At 52.2% G+C, this 24,613-nt stretch overlaps 1 protein-coding gene across 1 annotated transcript; it reads right to left on the bottom strand.

Moving 5' to 3' along the window:
• Nucleotides 1-1,158: 1,158 nt before the first annotated feature.
• On the bottom strand, nt 1,159-23,745 carry LOC111145050 (scavenger receptor cysteine-rich domain-containing protein SCART1-like). The gene is made up of 12 exons (XM_022499663.1): nt 23,616-23,745; nt 10,602-10,919; nt 9,276-9,761; nt 8,060-8,392; nt 7,409-7,714; nt 6,955-7,272; nt 6,567-6,881; nt 2,376-2,690; nt 2,175-2,234; nt 1,785-2,099; nt 1,465-1,512; nt 1,159-1,187 (listed from the first exon to the last, which is right to left on the bottom strand). The coding sequence occupies exons 1-12, from the start codon at nt 23,743-23,745 to the stop codon at nt 1,159-1,161; spliced, it is 2,973 nt and encodes a 990-aa protein (XP_022355371.1).
• Nucleotides 23,746-24,613: the final 868 nt, after the last annotated feature.

Here is a 24,613-nt window from a genome sequence, read left to right as displayed (position 1 = left end):
CAGCCTGTGGCGCAGGAGTGAGGGACATGGACACACGGGCAGACGGCTCTCAGGGTCTTTAAATGTAGGCACTGGCCAGAGCAGAGCCCCGCACATAGGAGCAGTACAGAAGGAAGAGTGCGACAGATGCCAGCATGCAGAGGTGCACACCGGTGGGGCTCAGGGGTGCCTCCTCCTCTTCCTCCTCCTCCTCAGGACCCAGCTCCGGCTCCCCTGCATCGTCATACTCCTCCTCCAGGGCCAGGTTCTGGGACACTCTGGGTCCCTCGTCTTTCTCCCCCATGGGGACAGCTCCAATGTCCTCATAAACAGCTTCCGAGGCCAGACTCCCCAACATTCTGGAACCTGCAAAGGCCACACCAGAGCCCCCTAGAAGAGACCCTCCCTCCGTCTGAGCCCAACCCCTGCTGGCCCTGTGGGGTCTCCCGTGCAGCCTGGCCTACCAAGAGCAACGTCCCCCACAAGGGGCGACATGTCTCCCTGGGCTCCAATGGCTGTTTAACCCGACCACACAGATGGTATAAGGAATCGGGACACCCCTGGGGACTTGTTTTTATACCCAGGCCACCCCTCAGAAGCAGAGCAGGGTCCACAGTTCCCTGACCCCGGAAACTCATGGGTCCAAGGGTGTCACTGAGAAGTCACCATGCAGTGGGGGTCTGGGTGGGACCAGACATGCAGAGCAGTTCCCAGGAGAGAAGGGGCCTGTGAAGGGCTGGGTCTCAGAGTATGCACCCCCGGCATCCCCATCCCCAGAGCACGTGCTCCCCTCCCAGCCACACCCACCTACCCCTGCGGGCTCTGCCACGGTACCACTGCACCCCCAGGACCAGGGAGACGATGACCAGAAGGGTGCCAAGGACAAGGCAAAACGTCATGGGTAGGTTCCCAGTCTTGAGGGCAGGCGGAGGGGCTGAGGGGTGGCCTGTGGGGACAGTGAGAGGTGGGGTCTCCCCCGTGTGCCTGGGGTATTGTGACCTTGGGTCTGGACCACCTGAGCCTCTCAGGGAGGGGGAAGGCACCCAGAGGAGAGATGGGCCTTGTGCTCCTCTCCTAGAGATAGCCCTGAGGTCACAGGGCAAAGGTGAGGAAGGAGGGGACACAGGAGGGAGGGGGCCAGGAGTGAGAAGTACCAGGAGGGAGGGGGCCAAAAGGGAGTCAGAGTGTTCCCAGGTCAAACCCTCCATCTGGTAAAAGAAAGACCCCAGAGAAGTGGCTGGTCAAGGCCTGGGCCTGCCATCTCACCCCATGGCTCTCCATATAGGCTGGCCCTCTTCCTCAGAGGAGGAGGTGTTCCTGGTCCTCCAGACCTTGGCCCAACCAACCTAAGGAGGGGCTGCCTGGGGCCTTGGCACCCATAGGAAACTCCAGGGCACCCCTCTGTGCAGAACCCATTGTAGGGCCCCTCTGAGTTGGGACCAGACAGGAGGGCATGACCTGAGACTTGAGGGAGAACACACCTACCCAATGTCCGTGCCAGTGCTGGTGGAAAGGCCGTGGCTCCCCTGTCACCTGCAGGAGAAATCAGAGGGATCAGAGGGCAAAGGAGGGGAGGCAGCCACAGCCCTGGGCAGCCCAGACCCTCAGCCAAGTGTCCCCGTCCCACTCAGCCTGAGCCCAACATGCCATGGGACAGCCACAGAGGCAGCCAGAGGAACCCAACTCAGGTACAGCCTTAGGGCCATGTTTTAGGGGATATTCCAAGGACCTCTTCTGGCAACGCCCACCCCAGCCCCCAGCAATCCCTCCCACCCCGCCTGGCCCACTGCCCCCTGCCCACTCACGGGAGCAGTGCACACCAGCATCCTCCTTGTGTCCACAGTCTCCAAGTCCCCACGGCTCCGCAGGACAGCTCCACAGGGACGACTCGCTGCCACGGCACCCCACCTCATCCAGCCACACAGGGCCCGAGCCTGGCCCGAAGGCGGCCCCTGCAAGGGCACCCAGAGCTGGGCCACAGCCCAGCTGGCGGCACACGACCTCTGCATCTGCCAGGTCCCAGGAATCATCACAAATGGTGCCCCAGGAGCCAGCATGCCAGAGCTCCACACGGCCGGAGCAGCTGTCCTTGCCCCCACGCACACGCAGCATACCCTCCTCTGGAAAAGGGAGCTGTGGTCACTGCAGGGCAGGACCAAGATGAAGGGGGGACAGGGAGATGGACGAAAGGGTACCTGGGCAGCCGTGGGTGGATGAGCAGTTGAGGGTCTCCCCGGAATCCTGTGTCATTTTCTCTGACAATCCTATTGGATTACATAGTCACCATCCCATTGTAAATGCCCTGAAAAGCTTCAGAATGAAGTCTGTAGAACCCACAGGATGCCAGGCCCTGAGTCAGGATCAGTGGCAGCTCTTAGAAACCGCCCATGTCCCACCTGCACAGGTGATCCAGACCTCCTCTCCAGGGGCACAGGAGTGCGGGTGCCATGGCGCTGAGGGGCACTGCCACAGTGTGGAGTTTCTCAGCCTGCGGCACTCAATGTCATCCACCCAGGAGGTGCCCAAGCTGCTGTGGACAGGCCTGTTCTCTAGCCAGCCCTGTTCCCCACAGCCCAACTGCTTGCAGATGATGGACAAGGAGATGTCCTTCAGGGCATTACTGCACACGGCGCCCCATGTCCCATTGTAGAACACATCCAGCCACCCAGCACAGTGGTGGATGCCACCTCGCAGCCTCAGAGCTACTGACCCTGGAAGAAAAGAGCAGTCAGTCCAGGGGAAATTTCCAAGGGAGGAGCCAAAAATGAGAGGGTCGCAGCACCAGGATCAATGTTGCTCACAGGCATCTAACCCATCAATCACACGTCCCCATGACAATCTTCCACCCCAGGGAGGCAGGGAAATGTTAACCTCTGGGACCAGAATGAATCCCCAGCTGTAGGATCTTAGCGGGTGTCAGCTAATTGTCCAGAAATCCGTCCTTGGAAATCGTTCAAAATACAGAATAATCCAAGTGCTAAATGAGAAAAATTTAGCAGCCCAGAATACTTTATCCCTCAAGGCTGTCATTCAGAGTAGAAGAAAAGATAAAAATCTTCCAGGACAAACAGAAACTAAAAGAATTTGTGATCACTAAACCAACCCTGCAAGAAATATTAAAGGGGATCCTTTAAGCAAAGAGAGAGTCCAAAAGTAACAGAGACCAGAAAGGAACAGAGACAATATTCAGAAACAGGGACGTTACAGGTAATACAATGGCCCTAAATTCATATCTTTCAATAGTTACTCCAAATGTAAATGGACTAAATGCCCCAATCAAAAGGCACAGGGTATTGGAATGGATAAAAAAACCAAGACTCATCGATATGCTGTCTGGAAGAGACTCATTTTAGACCCAAAGACACCTCCAGATTGAAAGTGAGGGCATGGGGAATATTTATCATGCTAATGGACATTGAAAGAAAGCTGGAGTAAAAATCCCAAATCAGACAAATTAGATTTTCAATGAAAGACTGTAAAAAAACTTGAGGAAGGACCCTATATCATGTTTTAAGGGTTTATTCAACAAGAAGATCCAATAATTATAAATATCTATGCCCCTAACATGGGAGCAGTCAATTATATAAACCAGTAAATAACAAAATTAAAGAAACACATGAATAAAAATACAATAGTAGTAGGGTACTTTAACACCCCACTCATGGCAATGGACAGATCATCTAAGCAGAAGATCAACAAGGAAACAAGGGCTTTGAATGACACACTGGACCAGAAGGATATTACAGATACATTCAGAACATTCCATCCTAAAGCAACAGAATACACATTCTTCTCAACTGCACATGGAACATTCTCCAGAACAGATCACATATGGGGTCACAAACCAGGTCTCAACCTGAGTGCCAAAAGATTTGGATCATTCCCTGCAACAGTCCATTAAAGGGATTATTCACCATGACCAAGTGGGATTTATTCCTGGGCTGCAAGGTTGGTTCAACAACCACAAATCAATCAGTGTGATACAACACATTAATAAAAGGAAGGACAAGAACCATATGATACTCTCAATAGATGCAGGAAAAGCACTTGACAAAGTGCAGCATCCTTTCTTGATAAAACTCTCTGCAGTGTAGAGAGAGAGGGAACATACCTCAATATCATAGAAGTCATATTTGAAAAGTCCACAGTGAATATCATTCTCAATGGGGAAAACTGAGAGCTTTTCCCCTAATGTCAGGAACATGACAAGGATGTCCACTCTCACCATCATTGTTCAACATAGTACTAGCAGTCCTGGCCTCAGCAATCAGACTACAGAAAGAAGTAAAAGGCATCCAAATTGGCAAAGAAGAAGTCAAACTCTCATTCTTTGCAGATGATATGATACTTTATGTGGAAATCCCAAAAGACTCCACTCCAAGACGGCTAGAAGTCATACAGGAATTCAGCAAAGTGTCAGGATATAAAATCAATGCTCAGAAATCAGTTATATACACTAACAATGAAACTGGAGAACAAGAAACTAAGGAGTTGATCCCATTTACAATTACACCCAAAACTGTAAGATGCCCAGGAATTAACCCAACCAAAGAGGTAAAATACCTAAAAACTATAGCACATTCATGAGAGAAATTGAGGAAGACACAAGGAAATGGAAAAATATTCCATGCTTATGGATTGGAAGAACAAATATTGTTAAAACGTCTACCCTGCCCAGAGCAAGCTACACATTCAAGGCAATCCCTATCAAAATACTATCAACTTTTTTCACAGAGCTGAAACAAATAATCCTAAAATTTGTATGGAACCAGAAAAGACCCCAAATAGTCAAAGGAATATTGAAAAAGAAAACCAAAGCTCGAGACATGACAATTCCAGACTTCAAGCTCTATTACAAAGCTGTCATCATCAAGACAGCATGGTACTGGCACAAAAACAGACACATAGATCAATGGAACAGAATAGAGAGCCCAGAAATAGACCCTCAACCCTATGGTCAACTAATCTTCAACAAAGCAGGAAATAATGTCCAGTGGAAAAAAGACAGTCTCTTCAACAAATGGTGTTGGGAAAACCGGACAGCCACATGCAGAAAAATGAAACTGGACAATTTTCTTATGCCATACACAAAAAATAAACTCAAAAATAAGACTCAAAATGGACAAAAGTCCTAAATGTGAGATAGTAATGCATCAAAATCCTAGAGCAGAACACAGGCAGCAACCTCTGTGACCTCAGCCATAGCAACTTCTCACTAGACACATCTCTAAAGGCAACGGAAACAAAGACAAAAGTGAACTGTTGAGACTTCATCAAGATAAAAAGCTTCTGCACGGCAAAGGACAAAACCAAAAGACAACCAACGGAATGGTAGAAAGGATTTGCAAGTGACATATCAGATAGTATGCAAGATCTATAAAGAACTTATCATGGGGCGCCTGGGTGGCTCCGTGGGTTAAAGCCTCTGCCTTCAGCTCAGGTCATGATCTCAGAGTCCTGGGATCGAGCCCCGCACGGGGCTCTCTGCTCAGCGGGGAGCCTCCTTCTTCCTCTCTCTCTCTGCCTGCCTGTCTGCCTGCTTGTGATCTCTCTGTGTCAAATAAATAATTTTTTTTAAAAAGAACTTATCAAACTCAACACCCAAAGAACAAATAATTCAGTCAAGAAATGGGCAGAGGACATGAACAGACATTTCTCCAAAGAAGACATCCAGATGGCCAACAGACACATGAAAAAGTGCTCCACATCACTTGGCATCAGGGAAATACAAATCAAACCACAATGAGATCCCACCTTATGCCAGTAAGAATGGACAAAATTGACAAGTCAGGAAATAACACATATTGGTGAGGATACAGAGAAAGGGGAGCCTCTTGCACTGTTGGTGGGAATTCGAACTGGTGCGGCAGCTCTGGAAAACAGCAGGGAGGCTCCTCAAGGCGTTAAGAATAGAGCTGCCCTATGGCTTAGCAATTACACTACTAGGGATTTACCCCAAACGTACAAATGTCGTGATCTGAAGGGACAGCCGCACCCCAATGTTTATAGCAGCAATGTCCACAATGGCCAAACTATGGAAAGAGCCCAGATGTCCATCGACAGATGAATAAATAAAGAAGATGTGGTTCATATATACAATGAAATATTACTCAGCCACCAAAAAGAATGAAATCTTGCCATTTGCAACAACATGGATGGAACTAGAGGGTATTTTGCTAAGCGAAGTCCATCAGAGAAAAACAATAATCACATGATCTCACTCATATGTGGCATTTAGGAAACAAATCAGATGAACACAGGGGAAGAGAGGAAAAATAAAACAAGACAAAATCAGAGAGAGGGACAAACCATAAGAGGCCGCCAGCAGCATCAGAGCAGACCCGCCCCGCGGTTCCCTGTCCCACCCTGTCCCCCACTCCCTTCCCGCGCCCCTCCCCCGACAGGGTGAAAAGCGCAGGCAGCATCGCCGCCGCCTGAGAGCACCCTCGGGGGCCCGGTGGAGCTCTCCAGCCGGGAAGAGGGCGAGCGGAATCCGAGGAAGGCAAGTGTGCGCGGTGTCACGCACTCGGACAGCGCGGCCATTTGGTACCCAGCTGCCCCAGGGAGACTCAACGAACAGGACCGACCTGAGCAGACGACGCCCGCGTCCTCCTTGTGCCCGCAGTCCTGCCGGCCCCAGCCCCGCGACGGGCACTGCCACAGCGCAGACTCGCGGCCGCTGCAGCCCAGCTGGTCCAGCCAGATGCGCCCAGAGCCGGCACCGAAGGGCGCAGCCCCCAGGGCGCGGAGGGCTTGGCCGCAGCCCAGCTGCCGGCAGACCACGTGGGCGTCCCGCAGGTCCCAGCCGTCGTCACACACGGTGCCCCACACGCCTCCGTGCAGCACCTCCACGCGCCCCGCACAGCGGTGGGGCCCCGCGGCCAGCCGCACCCGCCGGCTCCCTGCGGGGACACGCGCGGAGTCAGGGCAGCCGGCCCGCGGGCAGATGGGCGGGCGGCCCGGGCACTCACTCACCAGAGCACACAACGCCCGCGTCCCGCGCGGCCCCCGCGGGTACTAGCGGAGATGCGGACACGTTGCACTGGGTCAGGCGGGTCTCGGTGCCCTGACAGCGCACGCGGCTCAACCCCACGGGGACGGCCCCGCGCCGGGGCGCAGGTGCATCGTAGGCCCGGTCAGCCAGTCCGCACCCCAGCTGCCTGCACACCACGTGGGCGCCGCGCAGGTCCCACAAGTCGTCCAGGACGCGGCCCCACACCCCGTCCAGGGAGACCTCCACGCGGCCATCGCAGCGGCTCTGTCCGTCCCTCAGCCGGAGGGCGTGGAGGAGACCTGGGGAGGAAGCCCGGACAGGGGTCAGGGGGAGGGACTCTCCGCGTGTAAAGGGGAGGGGACCACCACCTCCCAGCAGAACCCCGCCCACTCCCAGCCTCCCTCTGCTCCCCCCACCCCGCTCTCGCAGACCCACCTGAGCAGACCACGGCAGCTGCGTTCCCCAGGGCACAGGCCCCGCTCCCGAGGGTGCCTACTGGGCAATTCCACAAATAGGGTTCTGTCCCCACACAGTGAAACACATCAGGCCAGATGGGAGCGTCCCCGCCCCCAAAGTGGCCTCCTAGGGGTGTGGCCTCTGCGCTGCCACAGTTGAGCTGGTGGCAGAGGACAGTGGTGTCTGCTAAGTCCCAGTGGGCCGCGCAGATTGGTGCCCAGGCCCGCTGCACCTGGAGCTCCACGCGCCCCTCACAGCTGCTGCTGCCGTTAACCAGTCGGAACTCTGAAGAGGGGAGTGGGTATCAGCATCCCCCTCCCCCACAGACCTGACTCTTTCCTTTGCACCCAGTGCGGTGGCCACCGCCATGCCCTTGCCTGCCTCACTAGCTCCCTCCCTTCCTCAGCCTCAGCAGCCAGATCAGCCTCTAGGCAGACATGCTGGCAGACTGTGGCGTGCAGCTGGGGGCAGGGGGTGGGGGCACAACCTTCTCCTCCCCTTCCTTCAACCCACAGAGGCGACACTTCCTCAACTGGGAACACGCACACCCTCCTGGCCAGAGGCATCTTCGTGAGCCTAGCTTAGAGCCCCCAGAGGGAGTCACCGAGGGGGGCTGGCAGGGAAGGCTACTGGAGGCTGCCCTCTTAGCCTCACCTGAGCATCTGAGCCCGGCATCCTGGCCGTGCCCACACTGGTGCCCTGGCCCCCGAGGGCAGTGGAACAGCAGAGACTCGTTGCCTGTACAAAGGAAGGCCTCCGTCCACACAGGCCCAGAGCCCCGACCGAAGTGGGCGCCCCCGGGCGTGGACACGGCCGAGCCACACTGCAGCTCCCGGCACACCACGTGGGCCGTGGCCTGGTCCAGGTCATCATCACAGACGGTGCCCCAGGTCAGGCCACGCCTCACTTCCAGACGCCCGGCACAGGGGTGCTCACCGCCCTCCAACCGGGCTTCCGTGTGCCCTGGTGGAGGACACAAACTCCGTTAGGGGTCATGTTCTCAGGCGAACCACTCGGCCACCTCCCCAGACTGCAATAGGTTCCAGCCAGGGCAGAGCACCTGGGCCCAAGCAGTAGGTCCGCAAGCCCGGGCCAGGGACTGAGAGCCAGGAGCCCAGACACCCTCTACCTAAGGCAGAGCGGGGGTCACTGGTCACTTCCCTGAGGTCAGAGGACAGAGTCACCTCCTCCAGGGGCTCACATGTGTCACACAGCCTCTGCCTGCCCAGGGCAGGGGCCTCAAGGCTCTGTACAGTCTTGGAGGCCTGGTCAAGGCACCTCTCCAGCCACAGGTCACTGCCTTCTTGGGGGCACCCAGGACATGGGGCCCATCCACCTCACTTCAGCCTTTCCTCATTCCCAGAACCAAGCCAGCATCTCTGAGGGCCGCTTCACTTGCCCGTTTGAGGCAGGACTGGGAGGGGACAGCCACCAGCCAGGCTGCTCGTGTTGCACACGTGACAATCTCAACTCCACCAGCTCAAATGCTGCAGGACAGCCAGGCCCCCCGCCGGCCTGGGGGCTCTGAGCCAGGACACCTCTGCAGGGAGAACACACGGGGCCCTAGGGGAGGCCCCCGTGGGCCATCCAAGAGCATTTCCCGTGCCCTCACCTCCAGGCCTCTGTTCCAAACAGCTCTGAGCCAGAGAATGCCAGATGGTCCCGGCACAGGGCTCTCCTCTCTGCCTGCCCAGTCCGCCCCGACCTGATCCCTCTGAGACGGCAAGGGGCCCAGTGGCAGGAGGAGATCGGGCGATCTGGTGGGGAGGGCTGAGACCCTTCCCGGCAGCAACTCCCCCAGGGCCCTGAGCTGGGGACTCGGGGCCGTGCGCGCACAGGGCCTCACCTGCGCAGACCACGTCCGCGTCCTGCTGGAAGTCACAGCCGCTGCGAAGATTGTTGTTAAGCCTGCAGTTCCGGATGGTGGGCTCGGTGCCCCTGCACGTCATGTACTTCCCGACGACACCCACATCTCGGCGCGGCGCCTGAAGCACAGGCCCACAGCCCAGCTCCCGGCAGAACACAGTGGCCTCCTCCTCATGCAGGCCGCAGAGGCGATCCACCCCATTCACATTCCTGATCTCGGGGAGCCCAGAGCAGGGGCTGCGGCCCTTCACCAGCCGGATCTCCCGAAAGGTGCCATCTGAGAACCACAGGCCCACGTGGCTAAAGGTGGGGGACTCTGCCGGCCGCTTGGCCGCTCGGAGCCTGTGGCCCACCTCGACGACCAGCCTGCATTTGGGCGCGGCAGTGCCTACACTGGGCCTGGGTTCCAGCCCGAGACCAGCCTGCTCCTTCCAGGGGCTCAGTGCTGGGCTGCGTGGGGCCCTCTCTGAGAACAGGCGGTCCCAAAGGCCCCCCACCCAGCAGGCCCCCCACTCAGAGGGACCTGGGCCTGTCGCTGTCTTGAAAATCTTGCTGTTTTCAGGGGTCCCTGCACTTTCGCTTTATGCTGGGCGTAGTGAGTCAGCCTCACAGATGGGATGCTACAGAGGAACCTCACAGGTTCTCGGCCACCTAAGTGCCCAGAGACAGCAGAAGACCCTCAAGCGAGACCTCTAAGGGAACACGTTCGCCCCCTCCTCATTTTGGAAATCATGTTTCGACCTAAAGTGTCTAGAAGACAGGGTGGTCCTCAAGCCCCCGCCCACCCGTGTGTTTCCTGCTCCTCCCACATCACTGCCCTGCTCCTTTGTTCCCTGCCCCCCGGGGGAGAGGAGAGGCTCCTGCAGCAGCGGCTGGTCTGATTTACTCACTGCTGCCCGCCCCCCGCATCTAGAATAGTGTCCTGCAAATAAGCATCTGTTGGAAGAAAAGCAAAGGACCCTAACAGAAGGAATGAAGGACTCACAAGAGATCGAGAGATCAGCAAAGGACCCTAACAGAAGGAATGAAGGACTCACGAGAGATCCAGAGATCAGCAAATGACCCTAACAGAAGGAATGAAGGACTCACAAGAGATCGAGAGATCGGAAGGCTTTACAGGTGAGGGCGGTTCTCAAGCCCAGTGAGGAGCTCCAGCCAGAGACCCCAGAGCCCCTCCTCCCCATCCCCGGACTCACCCTCCCCCCTCCCCCAGACGCTCTCTCCTCCCCCCTCCCCTGACGCCCTTCTTCACCTCCCCCCAGACCCACCCTTCTCCCCCTCCCCAGGCCCCTTCCAGCAGACTTACTTGCACACAGAGCCACCACCACCCACTCGTGAGGGCACTCGCTTTGCGTCCAAGCCCCGAGGCTGCACTCCCAGAAGGAGGGCTCATCACCCCTGCAGGACACGTTGTGAAGCCACGGCCGCACCATCTCCCCAGGCAACGGGACGTACTTGGGTGCACCCACCGCATGGCCGCAGCCCAGCTGCCTGCAGACCACGGATGCCTCTGCCAATGTCCACCCCTCGTTGCATACGTGTCCCCACTGCTCCTTGTGGCGGACCAGCACCACTCCGTCGCAGGGACTGTGTCTGTACGCCAGCCTCAGGTCGCGTGGTCCGCCTGCAGAAGGACAGGCCAGCCTCAGAGGGGTCCCTCGACGCCCCCAGTAGACGCAGTCCAGAAAGGTGACAGGGTGGGGTCACACAGAGACCCTCCCACTGCCCCCAGGCAGCCTTGTGTCCTCACCTCCACAGTCCCCCTCCCGCCAGTCATGTCCTCTGCTTCCCTCCCCAGCCCTCTGGGCCCCCTACAATGTGGGTGACTCCACCCCCAGGCAAGAAAGGCCCCTTGTCCTCCACCGTTCTTCCCACCACCCACCACACCTCCCAGTCATCATCCCCCACTTCCACTAGAGGGCCTGTGGCCCACGACACGCACCGCACCTCTCTCCATTCACTGCTCATCCCTTCCTCCTCCCACCTGGCCGCCTACCCTTCCAGTTCTACCCTCCAAGCCTCCTCCTTGGGTTTCAGGTCTTGGCAGCTCCCTGGACCAGGACCAAATGGACCATCCTACCAGGACCAGGACACATTTCCAGAACAACACCCCGTCTAGACCTCTGCACCCTGGTTTTTCCTGCACAGCCCCTCCCCGTCACAGCCCCTTGATCCCCCATTCTCATGACCCCCTCCTGGGCTGGTGTGGGAGAAACACAACAGCAGAAACACAACACAACACAACGGAGCAGTCTATGTCCCAGCCTGGGCCACCCCAGACCACATCCAGGGCACATCCTGGCCTCACAGAGGGAGGAGGCAGAGGGCAGACTCCCGCATACAGATCCAGAGGAAGGCATGTCCCCCTCACCACTCGTCTCACCGACCCTGGAGGGTCTTCATTCAGCGCTGGTACAACCCCAGAGCCTCCGCATCCCCTTCCAACCTGTGCAATGTGTGTCCGCATCTTTAACACAAAACGAGGTCCCTCCAGCTTTCCCATGCCACTCCCGCCCGATGGCACCACTGGCCACAGATCCCCGCCACCATCACCTGCGGCGCCCTCACTGTCCAGCTCCGAGGCCACCCGGGCTGGGCCCTGGGACAGCCTGCCCAAGAAATGTCCTTCCATCAGTTTCCAGGGCCCTGGACACTGCTCTGCGCTCCTGTCTCCCTGCACAACTCACACGCGTGTGCACACATGTGCATGGTCACACACACCGTCTGACACCAGCACGGCCACGCACCCGGTCAGAGCCCCGCGCTAGTGTGTGCAGTTCCCCCAGGGGCTGCTTCTCTCACCACCAGCCCTTCCGTGCTGGTCCGTCTGGCAGAACCCCCTTACGCCTTTCTACACATGATCCTGCCTCTTGGTTTCTGGGCCCACTGGACCCACACCACTGTGACCCCCACCTTGCTATTGCAACTCCCTAGAACTGTGTCTCTTCCGGGTCCCAGCACAAGCTGAACGGTCACCTCATGGCCCAGTACAGCTCTCTTACTCCCTCAGCAGCACCGCAGCCCCAGGGAAAACGGATGGAGCAGCCGCTCTGCAAGACCCCTCAGCACCTCCCGTCCATGGGGTCATGGGGACCCTACCCCTGTCCCCTCATTCCACCCAGGCTCTGGCCCAGCCCTGCACCCCGGGTTCACCATGGAGTTAGAGCACCTCAGTCTTTGTCAGAACAAGAGTCTCCAGGGACACAAACTTTGGAGCCCACATGCCCACTGGCCCCAGGATGACCCATCCCCCTTGGGGCTAAGCAAACACCTAAGAGACAGCTGGTCACAGCAGGAGATCCCCACACCCCAGGGTCTCAGGCTTTACAGAGCCATGGTTTCCAGAAGCTTCCACGGATGAGGGGAGGAGAAACTTACCAATGGGGACTGCCCTGAGAGTGAGGAGAAGGGTCCCCAGTCCCAAGGCCCAGAGAACTGTCTTCATGGCCCTGTGACCCCCAGAGCTCAGCCTGCTCCAGACGCTCCACAGGGGCAATGCAGAGATTATAGTCCAGAGTCAGATATACTGAAGTAGGAGCCACCCATAGCCTCCAGGAACCAATGGGGACAGTTAGGGCCTTTCCAGAACGTATCAGGGGTCGTCTCTCTGTCTCTGAGCAGGGCAACCAATGACCTTGGTAGCCCTGAGCATTGCCAGATCTAAGCGAGGGGCCCAGGCTGTGGGTTTCCTCCCACAGTGCTAACTGCTGACAGGTTAGCTTTACTGAGACCTCACGGTCAGACAGGTCTGATCTGCCCACAGCCACAGTGACAGCAAAGCCCTGTGTGTCTTGCCCTCCACCCCAGGCCCCGTGGCCTTGGCTGCCCACCACAGTGACACAGTGACAGCGGACTCCTGGGGACTAGCAGGGACTGAGTGGAAGCCCCACAGCACCAGAAGAATGAGACAGGCCAGGATAGCCTTGCAAGGCCCCTAGAAGCGGATCTGTCATTGGACCTACAGCCACAAAAGGACGGAACAGATCCTCTGAACTTAACCAGGATGACAACCTGCTGACAGGGAAGGGTCTCCTAACATCGCAGTCCAGAATACAAGCGAAAATCACCCATCATCTGAAAAACCAGGAGAAAAACAATCTGATGATAAAATACAATGAACTGGGTGGTGCAGGTCTCAGAACTATCGGCCGAGGGTTTAAAGCAGCCGTCACAAAAGGTGCTTCCATGATAAACTGCAAAGTCCTTTGAAACAAGTGGAAAAAAAAAAAACCAGAAAATCTCAAGAAAGAAATAGAAGTTATGGAAATGAACTGCTGGTGATGACATGGAAAAACTGGACACTCGTAGGACTGGGAAATGCCGCAGCCACTTTGGAGAAGTCTGGCATCTGCTCATGATGTCAACCCAGCAGTCCCAGTCCTAGGCGCCCATCGAAGAGAAATCAAGTCATGTCCACGCAAAAACCTGTGCATGAATGTTCATGGCAGCATTACTCATACAAGCAAAAAACAGAAACAAGCAAATGTACATCAGTTGATGAATGCATAAACCAAATGTGATCTGTCCACAGCATAGGACATGAGTCAGCCATCGTAAGGAGGGAAGATCTGACGCTGGCAACAGTGGAATGAATCTTAGAAACATCAGGCCAAGTGAGAGTTGTCACACCGAAAGATCACATGTGTGACTCCATTTATATAAAATGTCCCAGTTGGGCAAATCCATGGACAGAGAAAGTGAATTACCGGTTGCCAGGGGTGGGAAGGAGGATAAAATTGGAAATGACTGCTAGTAGGTATGGGGTTTCCTTTGGAGGAAATGAAAATGTTCTGAAATCAGCCAGTGGTGATGGTGGTACAATTCTGAGTATACTAAAAACTACTGATTATAGACTTTTTTTTTGTTAAATATTTTATTTATTTATTTGAGAGAGAAAGAGAGAGAGACAGTGAGAGAGAGCATGAGCGAGGAGAAGGTCAGAGGGAGAAGCAGACTCCCCGTGGAGCTGGGAGCCTGATGCGGGACTTGATCCTGGGACTCCAGGATCATGACCTGAGCTGAAGGCAGTCGCTTAACCAACTGAGCCACCCAGGCGCCCAATTATAGACTTTTAAAGGATACATTTGTGGTATATAAATTATATGCTCAATAAAGCTGTTATTCTTTTAAAGAACCAAATAGAAATTAGAGAACTAAAAATACAACAGCTGAAGTTTTTTTAAAACTCACTAAATGGGGGTGCCTTGGTGGCTCAGTCAGTGAAGTGTCTGCCTTCGACTCAGGTCATGATCCCAGGGTCCTGGGATTGAGTCCCACGTCGGGTTCTCTGCTCAGCAGGGAGTCTGTTTCTCCCTCTCCCACTGCCACTCCGCCTACTCATGTGCACGTCTGCTCTCTCTCTCTCAAATAAATAAATAAATAAAATTTATTCTTAAAAACCACCAAATGGACTCAAGAGTAGAATGGAAATACCAGAAGACAGCATCAGTCAAATTGAAGACAAATAAATAGTATTTACTTAATGTAAAAACAGAGAGAAAATAGACAAAAAATTAATACAACCTCAGAGACCTCTGCGACAATAACAAAAGAACTAACCTTTTATCATTGGAGATCTAGGAAGGAGAGGAAAGAAAAGAATGGGAAGAAACAATGGCTGAAAACTTCCCAAGACATAAATGTACAGATTCAGGAAGCTGAGCAAATTCTAAGCAGGATTAACCCAAAGAAATTCACACCAAACCACATCAAAAGTAAAATTTTGAAAATTAAGAAATAAAAGAACCCTAAAAAGAGCCAAAGAAAAATAACACATTATCTATAAAGGAAAACCAATTTGAGTAATAGCAAATTTCTCCTCTGCAATGGAGACCAGTAGGTAGCGTAAGACCCATTTTAAGGGCTGAAAGAGAGCATGTGTCAAGGCTGCATTCTACGTCTGTGAAACCATCCTGCAGAAATTAAGGGGAAATAAAGACATCCTCAAATGAAGGAAAACAAGAGAACTTCTTGCTAGAATACATACTGTTACATAATGGTTAAATAAAACCCCCCAACCTGAAAGCAAATGATTACAAAAAGATGGGACTTTCAGAAAGGAAAGAACAATAAAATGGGCAAAAGTAGAAGTGACCATAATGCACTATCGTTTACTTTGCGAGTTTCTTTAATCACATTTTATGTTATAATGCTACCTGAAGTAGAGTCAGTGCATATGGAGGAAATACTCCAAACGGTTCTTTGTTTAAAGCAGGAGGGTAAAAAAAAAAAAAAACTGAATATAAGTAAGGTTTCTATATTTCACTTGAAGTGTTAAAATGGTAACACCAGAGGCTGTTATAAGTTACGTAGAATATCATATGTAAATTACATGTAAGTTAACCAATGAGAAAATTACACAAAACTCAAAAATATTATAAATATATCAAAGTAGAAGTCTGAAAAATGTTCATATGACTCATAGGGAGAGAAGGGGGAAAGAAACAAGTACCTAAGAAATAGGGGGACAAAGAGGAAATAAAAAGTAAATGGCAGATATGAGCCCTAAGACATTAGTAATAATTTAAATGCAAATGTTTTAAATACACAAAAGACAGATGTTGGCAAAGTAAATTTTTTAAAATGATCCAAATATGTGCTTTTTTAAGAAAAAGATATTTTATGTGAACATTAATCCAAAAAGGCAGGAGTAGCTGTATTGATATCAGAGAAAAATTTCAGATAAAAGAAAATTATAGGAAGAATGGAGAACATTATGTAAAAATAAAAAGAGTGAATCCACCAAAAAGATAGGACAACCCTAAATGTGTATGTGCCAAACTACAGAACTTCAAAATATATGAAGCAAAAACGGATAAAGCTGAAAAAAGAAATAGACAAGTCCACCGTTCTAGCTGGAGACTTCAAGATGTCTCTCTCAGCAACTGACAAAACTACTGGAGATAAGATCAGCAAGATGTGGAAGATCGGAACCCCACCAACCAATGGATCTACTGCACATCTGCGGAACCCCCCACACACAAAAGAACACACATTTGTTTCACACACATGGGACATTCACCGAAAGCTGTATCTTAGGTCATAAAACAAACCTTAGGATTTAAATCATACAGAATATATTTTCTGACCATAATAGATTCAAATAAGAACTCAATAACAGAAAGACAACAGAAAAATCTGCATACACTTGAAAATTAAACACACTTCTAAATAATCCATGGGTCCATGATGAAGTCTCAAGGGAAATTTTTAAAATACAAAGAAGCAAATGAAAATGAAAACGGCTTATCAACATTGTGAGCCGCAGCTCAAAATGTCGAGGGACGTTTACAGTGCTTAACATTCACGTGAAAGGGAAGATCTCCATCCATAAGCTAAAGTGCTACCTCAAAAATCTACGGAGAAAAAAGCCAAATAAAACCAAAGTATGCGTAAGGAAAGAAATAATAAAGGCAAAAGCAGAAATCAATGAAATTAAAAACAGGAAAAATTTTTTGGAACACTGCATCAAAAACTAATTATTATTTCATGGTGACACAACATAACACAATAAAAAATAAATAAAAGTAAAAAAATAAAAGTAAAAAAATAAAAAATTCACGAAACAAAAAGCTGGTTTTTGAAGAATAAAATAAAATTAATAAACCTCTAGCAAGATTAACAAGAATCAAAGTGACCCAAATCAATACCAAGAATGGGAAAAGTGATGGACCAACAGACCCAACAGCCATTAGAAGGGCAAGAGGGAAATACTGTGGGCAACTTTAAGTTCATAACTTCAACAACTTCGAAGAGATGGGCCATTCCCTGAAAACCACAAACTACTAAAACTCAGCCAGATGAAATAGATAACAGAAACTATGAAGAAACTAAGTTTTTGTCATTAAAATGCTTCTGAATCCAGAGTTCTCAGTACTGGAATTGACATTTACATACCAGCAAGGGCAGGAGGCTGGAAGGACCACATGGTGGTGGATTAGAGATGGAGACGTCGGTAAGACCTTGTGCTCAACTTGATATGGGTACAGATGTCTCCGTACAGAAATACTGTAAATGTGTGTGTGCATTTCTGTACAGATGTGTGCGCAGGTTTGTACATACACACGTGTATTTCTTTGTTCTGCCAACTGAGAGGGCCTGGAAGCAGGGGTGCCCCAGTAGCAATGAGCACACCCAAGTGCCCAGAACTTGGCATCTAACATCATCCTCAGTAAAAGGAAACAGGACACCTGGGAGAAGCAGCTGGTTCTAAGACTGGAGCAGGAAATACGTAAGGTGGACCCAGAGCATCTTCTAATGTCATAAAATAAAGAAGTGATAAAAAAAAAAAAAACAATAACAGGGGAGCCTGGGTGGCCCAGTGGGTTAAGCCTCTGCCTTCGGCTCAGGTCATGGTCTCGGGATCCTGGGATCGAGCCCTGCATTGGGCTCTCTGCTCAGATGGGAGCCTGCTTCCCCCTCTCTCTCTCTGCCTGCCTTTGCCTACTTGTGATCTCTCTCTCTCTCTCTCTCTCTGTCAAATAAATAAATAAAATCTTTAAAAAAAAAACAAACAATAACAGAAAATTGAAACATTGGTGATGAGGTACAGCAAAGGTGCACAGAGGCTGACTGCAGACTCCCAAAGACCAAAGCTGGGACAGCTGGAGCAATGATCGGTCAGCCAATACCGGATTATGACCCAAAGGGTAAAATACACACCCATGAGTCATACTGACGTAAAAAATGACGGAATACGTAGAGGAGGAGAAGAGACACCGTTCCCGTGCAGAAGAATCCCAATGTGTGTAGATGCTCTGCTTTCAAGGAAGGAGGACCTAACTTCCCACTCTTAAATGTGGGCCTAACGTCCTCCTCCAAAGAGTGAAGTACAGAAGGGGAGAAAAGGAGCAGTTCTTCAATGGAAAAAGCCTGACCAACGCAATTCAGCCATGTGAAAAAAGTCAACGTCCACAGCCACGCACCATCTCAATATGTGCACTCTGGATCATGTGGGACGAAAACGGCACTTCACCTCTGCGATCTGCCTCCAAAAACACCTATAACCATGATCTAATGGGGAGAAGATCAGAGAAATTCCAGTAAAAAGACATCTTACAACATACCTGAGCAGTACTCTTCAAAACTGTCAAGATCACCAAAATCAAGAACGTAAGAGAAACCGTCACAGCCGAGAGGAGCCTAAGGAGACGATTGCTACAACGGGAAGTCCTAGATGGGACCTAAGAGAGGAAAAGGACACTAGGTAAAAGCGAAGGAAATCTGAACAAACTATGCACTTTTGTTTATAATAATGTGTCGATGTCGGTTCATTAACTGTAGCAAATATAACATACTAATGTAAAAGGTATATAATGTAAATGGGGTGTCTGTGCTAGCTTCTCTGTTTTTGTGCAAATCTAAAATTGTTCTAAAAAATAAAGTCTAAAAATTCCTAAGAAAGAAATCTCTAGGCCTAGATGGTTCCACTAGAGAATTTTACCAGACAGTTAAAAAACGAATACACCAATTCCACACAATCTCTTCTAAAAATAAGATGGAACACTTTCCAACTCATTTTATAACCCAACCTGAAAGTGCAACCGAAGACAGCACTGAAAATGAAAACCACAGACCTATATCTCTAATGAATTTAGATGCGAAATCCTCAACAAAACTCCATCAAACATAACCCAGTAGATAGAAAGAATAATTCACTCTAAGTGGATTTATTCCAGGCACGCAAGATTGATTCAATATTGAAAATCAATCAGCGTGATTCATCTCAGCAACAGGCAAAAGAGGACAAATGTCATGATCATATCGAATGTGGGGAAGACGCTTCGGACAAGGTTCACACCCCACTCAGGATAGATAAAAAAATCTCAGGTAACTAGGAACAGAGGGGAACTTTCTCAAATAAAGAGCATCTACCAAAAATTCTCAGCAATTAACATCACGAGAGACTGAACGTCCTCCCTTAGGATCAGGAACTCCGTGTGGTGACACCCACTCTCCCTCAGCACAGCCCAGGAAGTTCCAGCCAGAGCAACGGGGCAAGAGAAGGAACTGGGAGCGTACAAGTTGGAAAGGAAGAAATAAAAATATCTCTATTTACAGATGACATAATTATATAGAAATTCCCAAGTGTCCAAAAATAAAACTCGTAGTAGTAGTAAGTGGGTTCAGTAGGCTCAGGGGACACGAGATCAAATACAAAAACCAGGGGCATTTCTACACACCAACAATGAACAGGGGAAATCTCAAGAAAAAAATGCAAGAGAATTTAAAATTTCTCCAAAGAAATGAACTCAACGTAACCCTCATATCTATACAAGTGCTAATTCGAAAAGAATCATGGGCCTAAATGTCAAATGTAAAACTATAAAACTTCTAGAAAAAATTGATAAAATCTTTGGGACTTACGATGAGGCAAAGCATTCTTAATTTGACACCAAAAGCAAAATTCTACAAAAAATTAAATTGGACTTTGTAAAAATTTTAAATCTTTGCTCTGTGAAAGAATTGTGAAAATATACACTGAGGGGAAGTATTTGCAAATCACATATTCAACACTAGACTTGCATTCAAAGTATTAAAAAAAAAAAAAACTCCCAAAAACGCAACATGAAAAAATACTCAATTAGAAAATGGGCTCGCATAGTCATTTCACCAAAAAGGACATACAGCTGTGTCACGTAAGGATGTGAAAACTTGTTCCCCTTCATTAGCCGTTTAAGTGTAAACTAGAAACACGGTAAGAGCTCACTACAGAACTACCAGGATGGCTTTTTAAAAAAATTAGTGAGAAGCCGAGAAACTAAATCCCAAACATGTTGCTGGTAGGAATGTAAGCAGGATAGCCACAGCCGCTCTAAATAACGTGGCCTTTCCAACCCTAAAACCAGAATTGCCGTGTGACTCAGTGGCTGCCTGTGGGGCACTGACCCCGGAGCAACAAAACTCATTTTCACACAGAAACGTGTGCTCTGGTATTTACAGCAGCTTGACTCACGGTGGCCAGACACTGGGAATTCCTGAACGCCTGTCCGTGGTCCACCGCCAAACTGTGGTGCGCCCGCGCGGGACCCTACTCAGCAACGAGGAAGGACAGAGTCATTGATCCACACAAAACCGCCGGAGGAACGAACCTCAAGGAAATGATGCGGAATGGAAAAGCAATCTCCGACAGACACGTATCGCAGGGCCCCACGGATAGACCCTTTCTGAAACAACAGAGACGAAGAACAGGTCAGTGGGTTCGCTGAGAGGGGGGGTGCCTGGAAACGGGCAGCACCGGGGGTGGGCGTGATTGCTGGGCACTCGCCGGAACGACCACAGTGGCCGACGGCGCGTTACACGGACACACACACGAGAACGTGCGCGGCCCGTGAGAGCCGAGACAGCTCTGGGCATGGCCCGCGTGCGGACTTCCCGTGTTCACAGTCTGGGACTCCACAAGTACGCCGGTGAGAGTGATCTCGGGCAAGTCCTTCGGAGGACGTGCATTTCCACTGCTCGGAGCAAGGACCTAGGAGCGGACCGGTGGGGTCGTGCGGTCCGAGCGCAGTGACTCCTAGGAAGGACCCAGCCTGCTTCCCGACGTGGCTCTACGACTGGGGGCTTCAGTTCCTCCACACACTCTCCACTCATAAATTTCTAGGAAACGCAGACTAACATACAGTGGCAGAAAGCAAGTGGCGGCCGCCTGGAGAGGAGGAACCTTCCGGGGGGAAGGAAACACACATTCTGTTCATTGTGGTATCAGATTCTCCGTGTGTGCGTGTCAACACCGGTCAGTCCGCACTCTTCAGGTATGCGCTATTTGTTACACGCCATTTACACCTTGACAACGCTGGTTTTAAAGACAGAGTATCCCTCACAAAGAAAACCCTGTGCCCAGAGCCCACAGAATCGGCAACATGTGTAAAGCACAATAATGGTGCCCACGCCGACTTCTGCCCAGGACTGCAGAGCTGGTCTGCCGTTAGGAACGCCACCGCCGGGGCGCCAGGGGCTCAGTCGTTAAGCATCTGCCTTAGGCTCAGGTCATGATCCCAGGGTCCTGGGATCGAGCCCTGCATCGGGCTCCCTGCTCTGCAGGGAACCTGCTTCTCCCTCTCCCACTCCCCCTGCTTGTGTTCCTTCTCTCCCTGTGTCTCTCTCTCTCTCTGGCAAATAAATAAATAAATAAAACCAAAAAAGAAAGAAAGAAAGAGAATCCACCATTATAATTTGCCACACTGAAATACTGAGGGAGAAAATGTATATTATCCTCTTAAGAGAGGCAAAATTTTTTATATTAAAAAATGTATTGCGTTTAATAAATACTTTGCAAACTAGAAGTAGCAGGGAAGTCCCTTAATCTGATAGCAAGCATCAAACCACAACCCACAGCAGGTCTCCTGCTCCCCAAAACCAGGTCAGGGACCAGAGACAGCACAGGACTGCCCTCCCCACTTTGAGTGGCTCCGCCCTGCCCTGGGGGCCTTCACCAGTGCAGTGGGTTATGAGAAGAAAGTCCTTAGGACTAGAAATGAGGGCAAAGCCCTAATGGCCCACAGACGATGCCACCGGGAATGAAAGGAATCCAGAAGAACCCGCAGAGAAGTGAGCAGGATTCATGACAGTTTGGCAAGCTCACGGGCACAGTTAAGAAACAAAAGCAACAAGCAGAAAAGGGAATCTTTTTAAAAAGCTCCAGTTTAAAAAGCAACAAAAATATTAAATATCTAATTTAATATTCTATTAAATATTAATACTTCAATATCTAATGAAAGACGTGGAACCCTTTACACGGAAAACAAACATCACAGCAAAGTTTGAGGAAGAAAAATACACCCAGTTTATAGGTCAGAAGGCTCAATCTTGCAAAGACATAAAATTTCCCCAAATTAACTACTGAAGGAGGGAGGCTAACCCTGACAAGTGACTCTAAAATTTACCTGGAACCCCGCATGGGCGGGAGCACCAGCCCAGTCCGCTAGGGCAGGACCCCGCCGCCCCCGCCGGATTAGCAGTAACACAGTTGTAGGGGACACCCACCAGCCAGCCAGTGTGGACCGAAGCAGAGGGCACGGTCAGGAGCGGGCTCTCTACTTCTCCAGGGCCAGTGGCTGGTGGGGAGTCCTCCTGCCCAGCTCACAGGGGCACTAGGGTGGGCAAGAAGTAGGGTGAGGACACGCAGGTGCCACTCCCAGGGGGTAGCGGGGTGGGGGGCTGCAGGGCTGGGGCTTCCTCCCCTTTGGTTTCTAAGACAGGAGGCTGGGACCTGCGTCATTGCTGCTGTTAGGAAAGGTGGAAAGAAAGAAGGTGGAGACCCAGCAGCAAAGGCCAGGCAGGGGTCCAGAACTCAGCACAGCCTGGAGCCGGAAAGCCCCCAGGATGCGTGTGGATAAAGATAAGGTCACTGTGGGGGAAGCCCGAAGTCAGAGTCCCTGCCCCTGGCTTGTTTTCTGAGAAGGGGGTGAGGGCTACAGGGGTTTGGGAAGCCTGCCTGGGGGGAGGGGCTGCTGGAGATCACGCTGCAGGGACAGACTGGGGACTCTGCAGGGGTGGACACTGGTCCTGACTGTTGGGAGGGGTGGCAGGCCCGGGTGTGGGCACCCGCTGAGGTGGGACCAGGGCAGGTGTGAGTGAGGTGAGAAATGGGCAGGACCTTCATCTCCACAGCCTGGATGCAGAGGTGAAGTTCTGGGCCATGGGCAGCCAGGGGTGTCTGTGGAAAGGGGCTGAGATGATGCAGGGAGACAGGACCCTGGGAAGCAGGAAGCTGGGGAAGTGTGGGGTGTGCTGCCTGCGAGTGCTGGGGTTCCCAAGAAGAAAATCTCCAACCGGCCACCATGTCAGCAAACCAGCAAGAGGTCCAGCAGTGCAAAGACTCTCCCCACCTGAACACAGCAGAGTCCCCGACCTCACTACTGCAGAGTCCCCGACCTCACTACTGCAGAGGGGCTGTGGGGCAGCGCTCCTGGGAGGGTGCAGGGGCGGCGAGGAGGTGGGGGCAGATTTAGACCACGGCAGGGGCTGGGGCACTCTCGTGAGTAAGAGAGCTTCTTCTCCGGGAAGGCTCCAAGCACCTCTCCGCAAAGCAGCCTGGTTGGCCCAGGTACAACCCAGGGCAGTGAGGCCCAGAGCGTGGTCCGCCCTGCCCCGGAGCCGCAGCAACTCCGCAGACCCAAGGCCCAGTGGGAAGGGATGGTGTAGGCCTGAGAGTGTGAGTACACGGACCAGCAGCCTAGCTGAGTGTCCTCCCTTGGTCACTCGCTCGGGCCACGTTCACGGTCCCCAAACGGCAGCCTGCACAGCCCAGCTCCGGCATGCTCCAAGCCCCTCCCCAGGACAGCCCGGCCTGCTCGACTCGTGTCCGCAGCCCACCCACCCTGCTCCCGCTCCTTCCTCACCCCACACCTCATCTGCGGGAGGCCCCAGTCCTTGGTCCAACTCTCAGCCTCGCACCCTGGGGGACCCCAAACGCCCACCTCCAGGGAGGCTCTGGGGTCCAGGTGCATGAGTCCACGCCCCCACCTAACCTCCCTCATCTCTAAATCTGCACACCCAGCACTCCTGACGCCTTCTCCTCCAAAACCCACCAATCCCACATCCTGCAGCAAATCCAGCGACATCCCGACCCCCCCCACAGGGCTCACTAGCTTGGACGGGACGGGGGCCCCAGTGCAGCCCATCTGGACCCACCAGTCTATTCTCGCCAGCAGCCCAGCTCTGCCCAGAGCCCCGTACATCTCAGAGGCACCGCCAGACCGTGCGCCCTCCCCAGAGCTCAGCTGCCGACCCCTCCCCAGCTCTCTGAGACCAGGCCTGTCCCAGCATGCCCCTTTCCCCACTCCCCCTACACGAGGAGCCCACATCCCCCCCAACCTGTGCAGTGGCTGTTCCCTCCGCCCACGCTCTCCTCCGGGCTATCTCCAGGATCCTGTGCAAGCTGGAACTGCGCCCCGGATTTCGTCCCGGTCCCTGCCAGCCGCAGCACACCTCACCACTCCCTTGTCCATCCCTCCGGCACCAGAGCTCCACACACAGGAGCTTGACTATTGGGTGCCCCAGAGTCCGGCCCGCCTGAGCTGAAGGGTGAATGAGTACATGTGGCTTCTGTAAAGTGACTCTGCGACCCAGGAACACACGGCCAACCTGTCCACCCTGGGTCCCGAGATGGGGCAGCCCCAGAGATCGGAGTTCCCCTGAGGCCAGGACCCCACCTCTAAGGGGCTGGTCAGCTGTCCCCTGTGGCTGAGCACAGCAGACACTGGACCCCATGTGGCAGGGAAGGACTGCAGGCCCGGTGTGGGGTCCTGGGCACCCTCCTCCCACCTCCCACAGGACAGAGGGAGCTGCGGCTTGGGCCCCTTCACAGCCGAGGAA

This window comes from Enhydra lutris, unplaced genomic scaffold, assembly GCF_002288905.1.
Source record: "Enhydra lutris kenyoni isolate GAN:26980312 unplaced genomic scaffold, ASM228890v2 scaffoldscaffold12, whole genome shotgun sequence".
Classification (NCBI taxonomy): domain Eukaryota; kingdom Metazoa; phylum Chordata; class Mammalia; order Carnivora; family Mustelidae; genus Enhydra; species Enhydra lutris.
The sequence above is the reverse complement of the archived record's forward strand: the minus strand, read 5'-3'. Positions and strand labels throughout refer to the sequence as shown.

Excerpts from the sequence above, each read along its gene's own strand:
- LOC111145050 (XM_022499663.1), bottom strand. The coding sequence starts at position 23,745 with ATGCACCTGGACCCCAGAGCCTCCCTGGAGGTGGGCGTTTGGGGTCCC. Across the intron at positions 7,273-7,408 it reads AGCTGCCGTGGTCTGCTCAG|GTCTCCTCCACGCCCTCCGG; the intron begins GTGGGTCTGCGA and ends CTTCCTCCCCAG. Across the intron at positions 1,513-1,784 it reads TGCTGGTGTGCACTGCTCCC|GTGACAGGGGAGCCACGGCC; the intron begins GTGAGTGGGCAG and ends TTTCTCCTGCAG.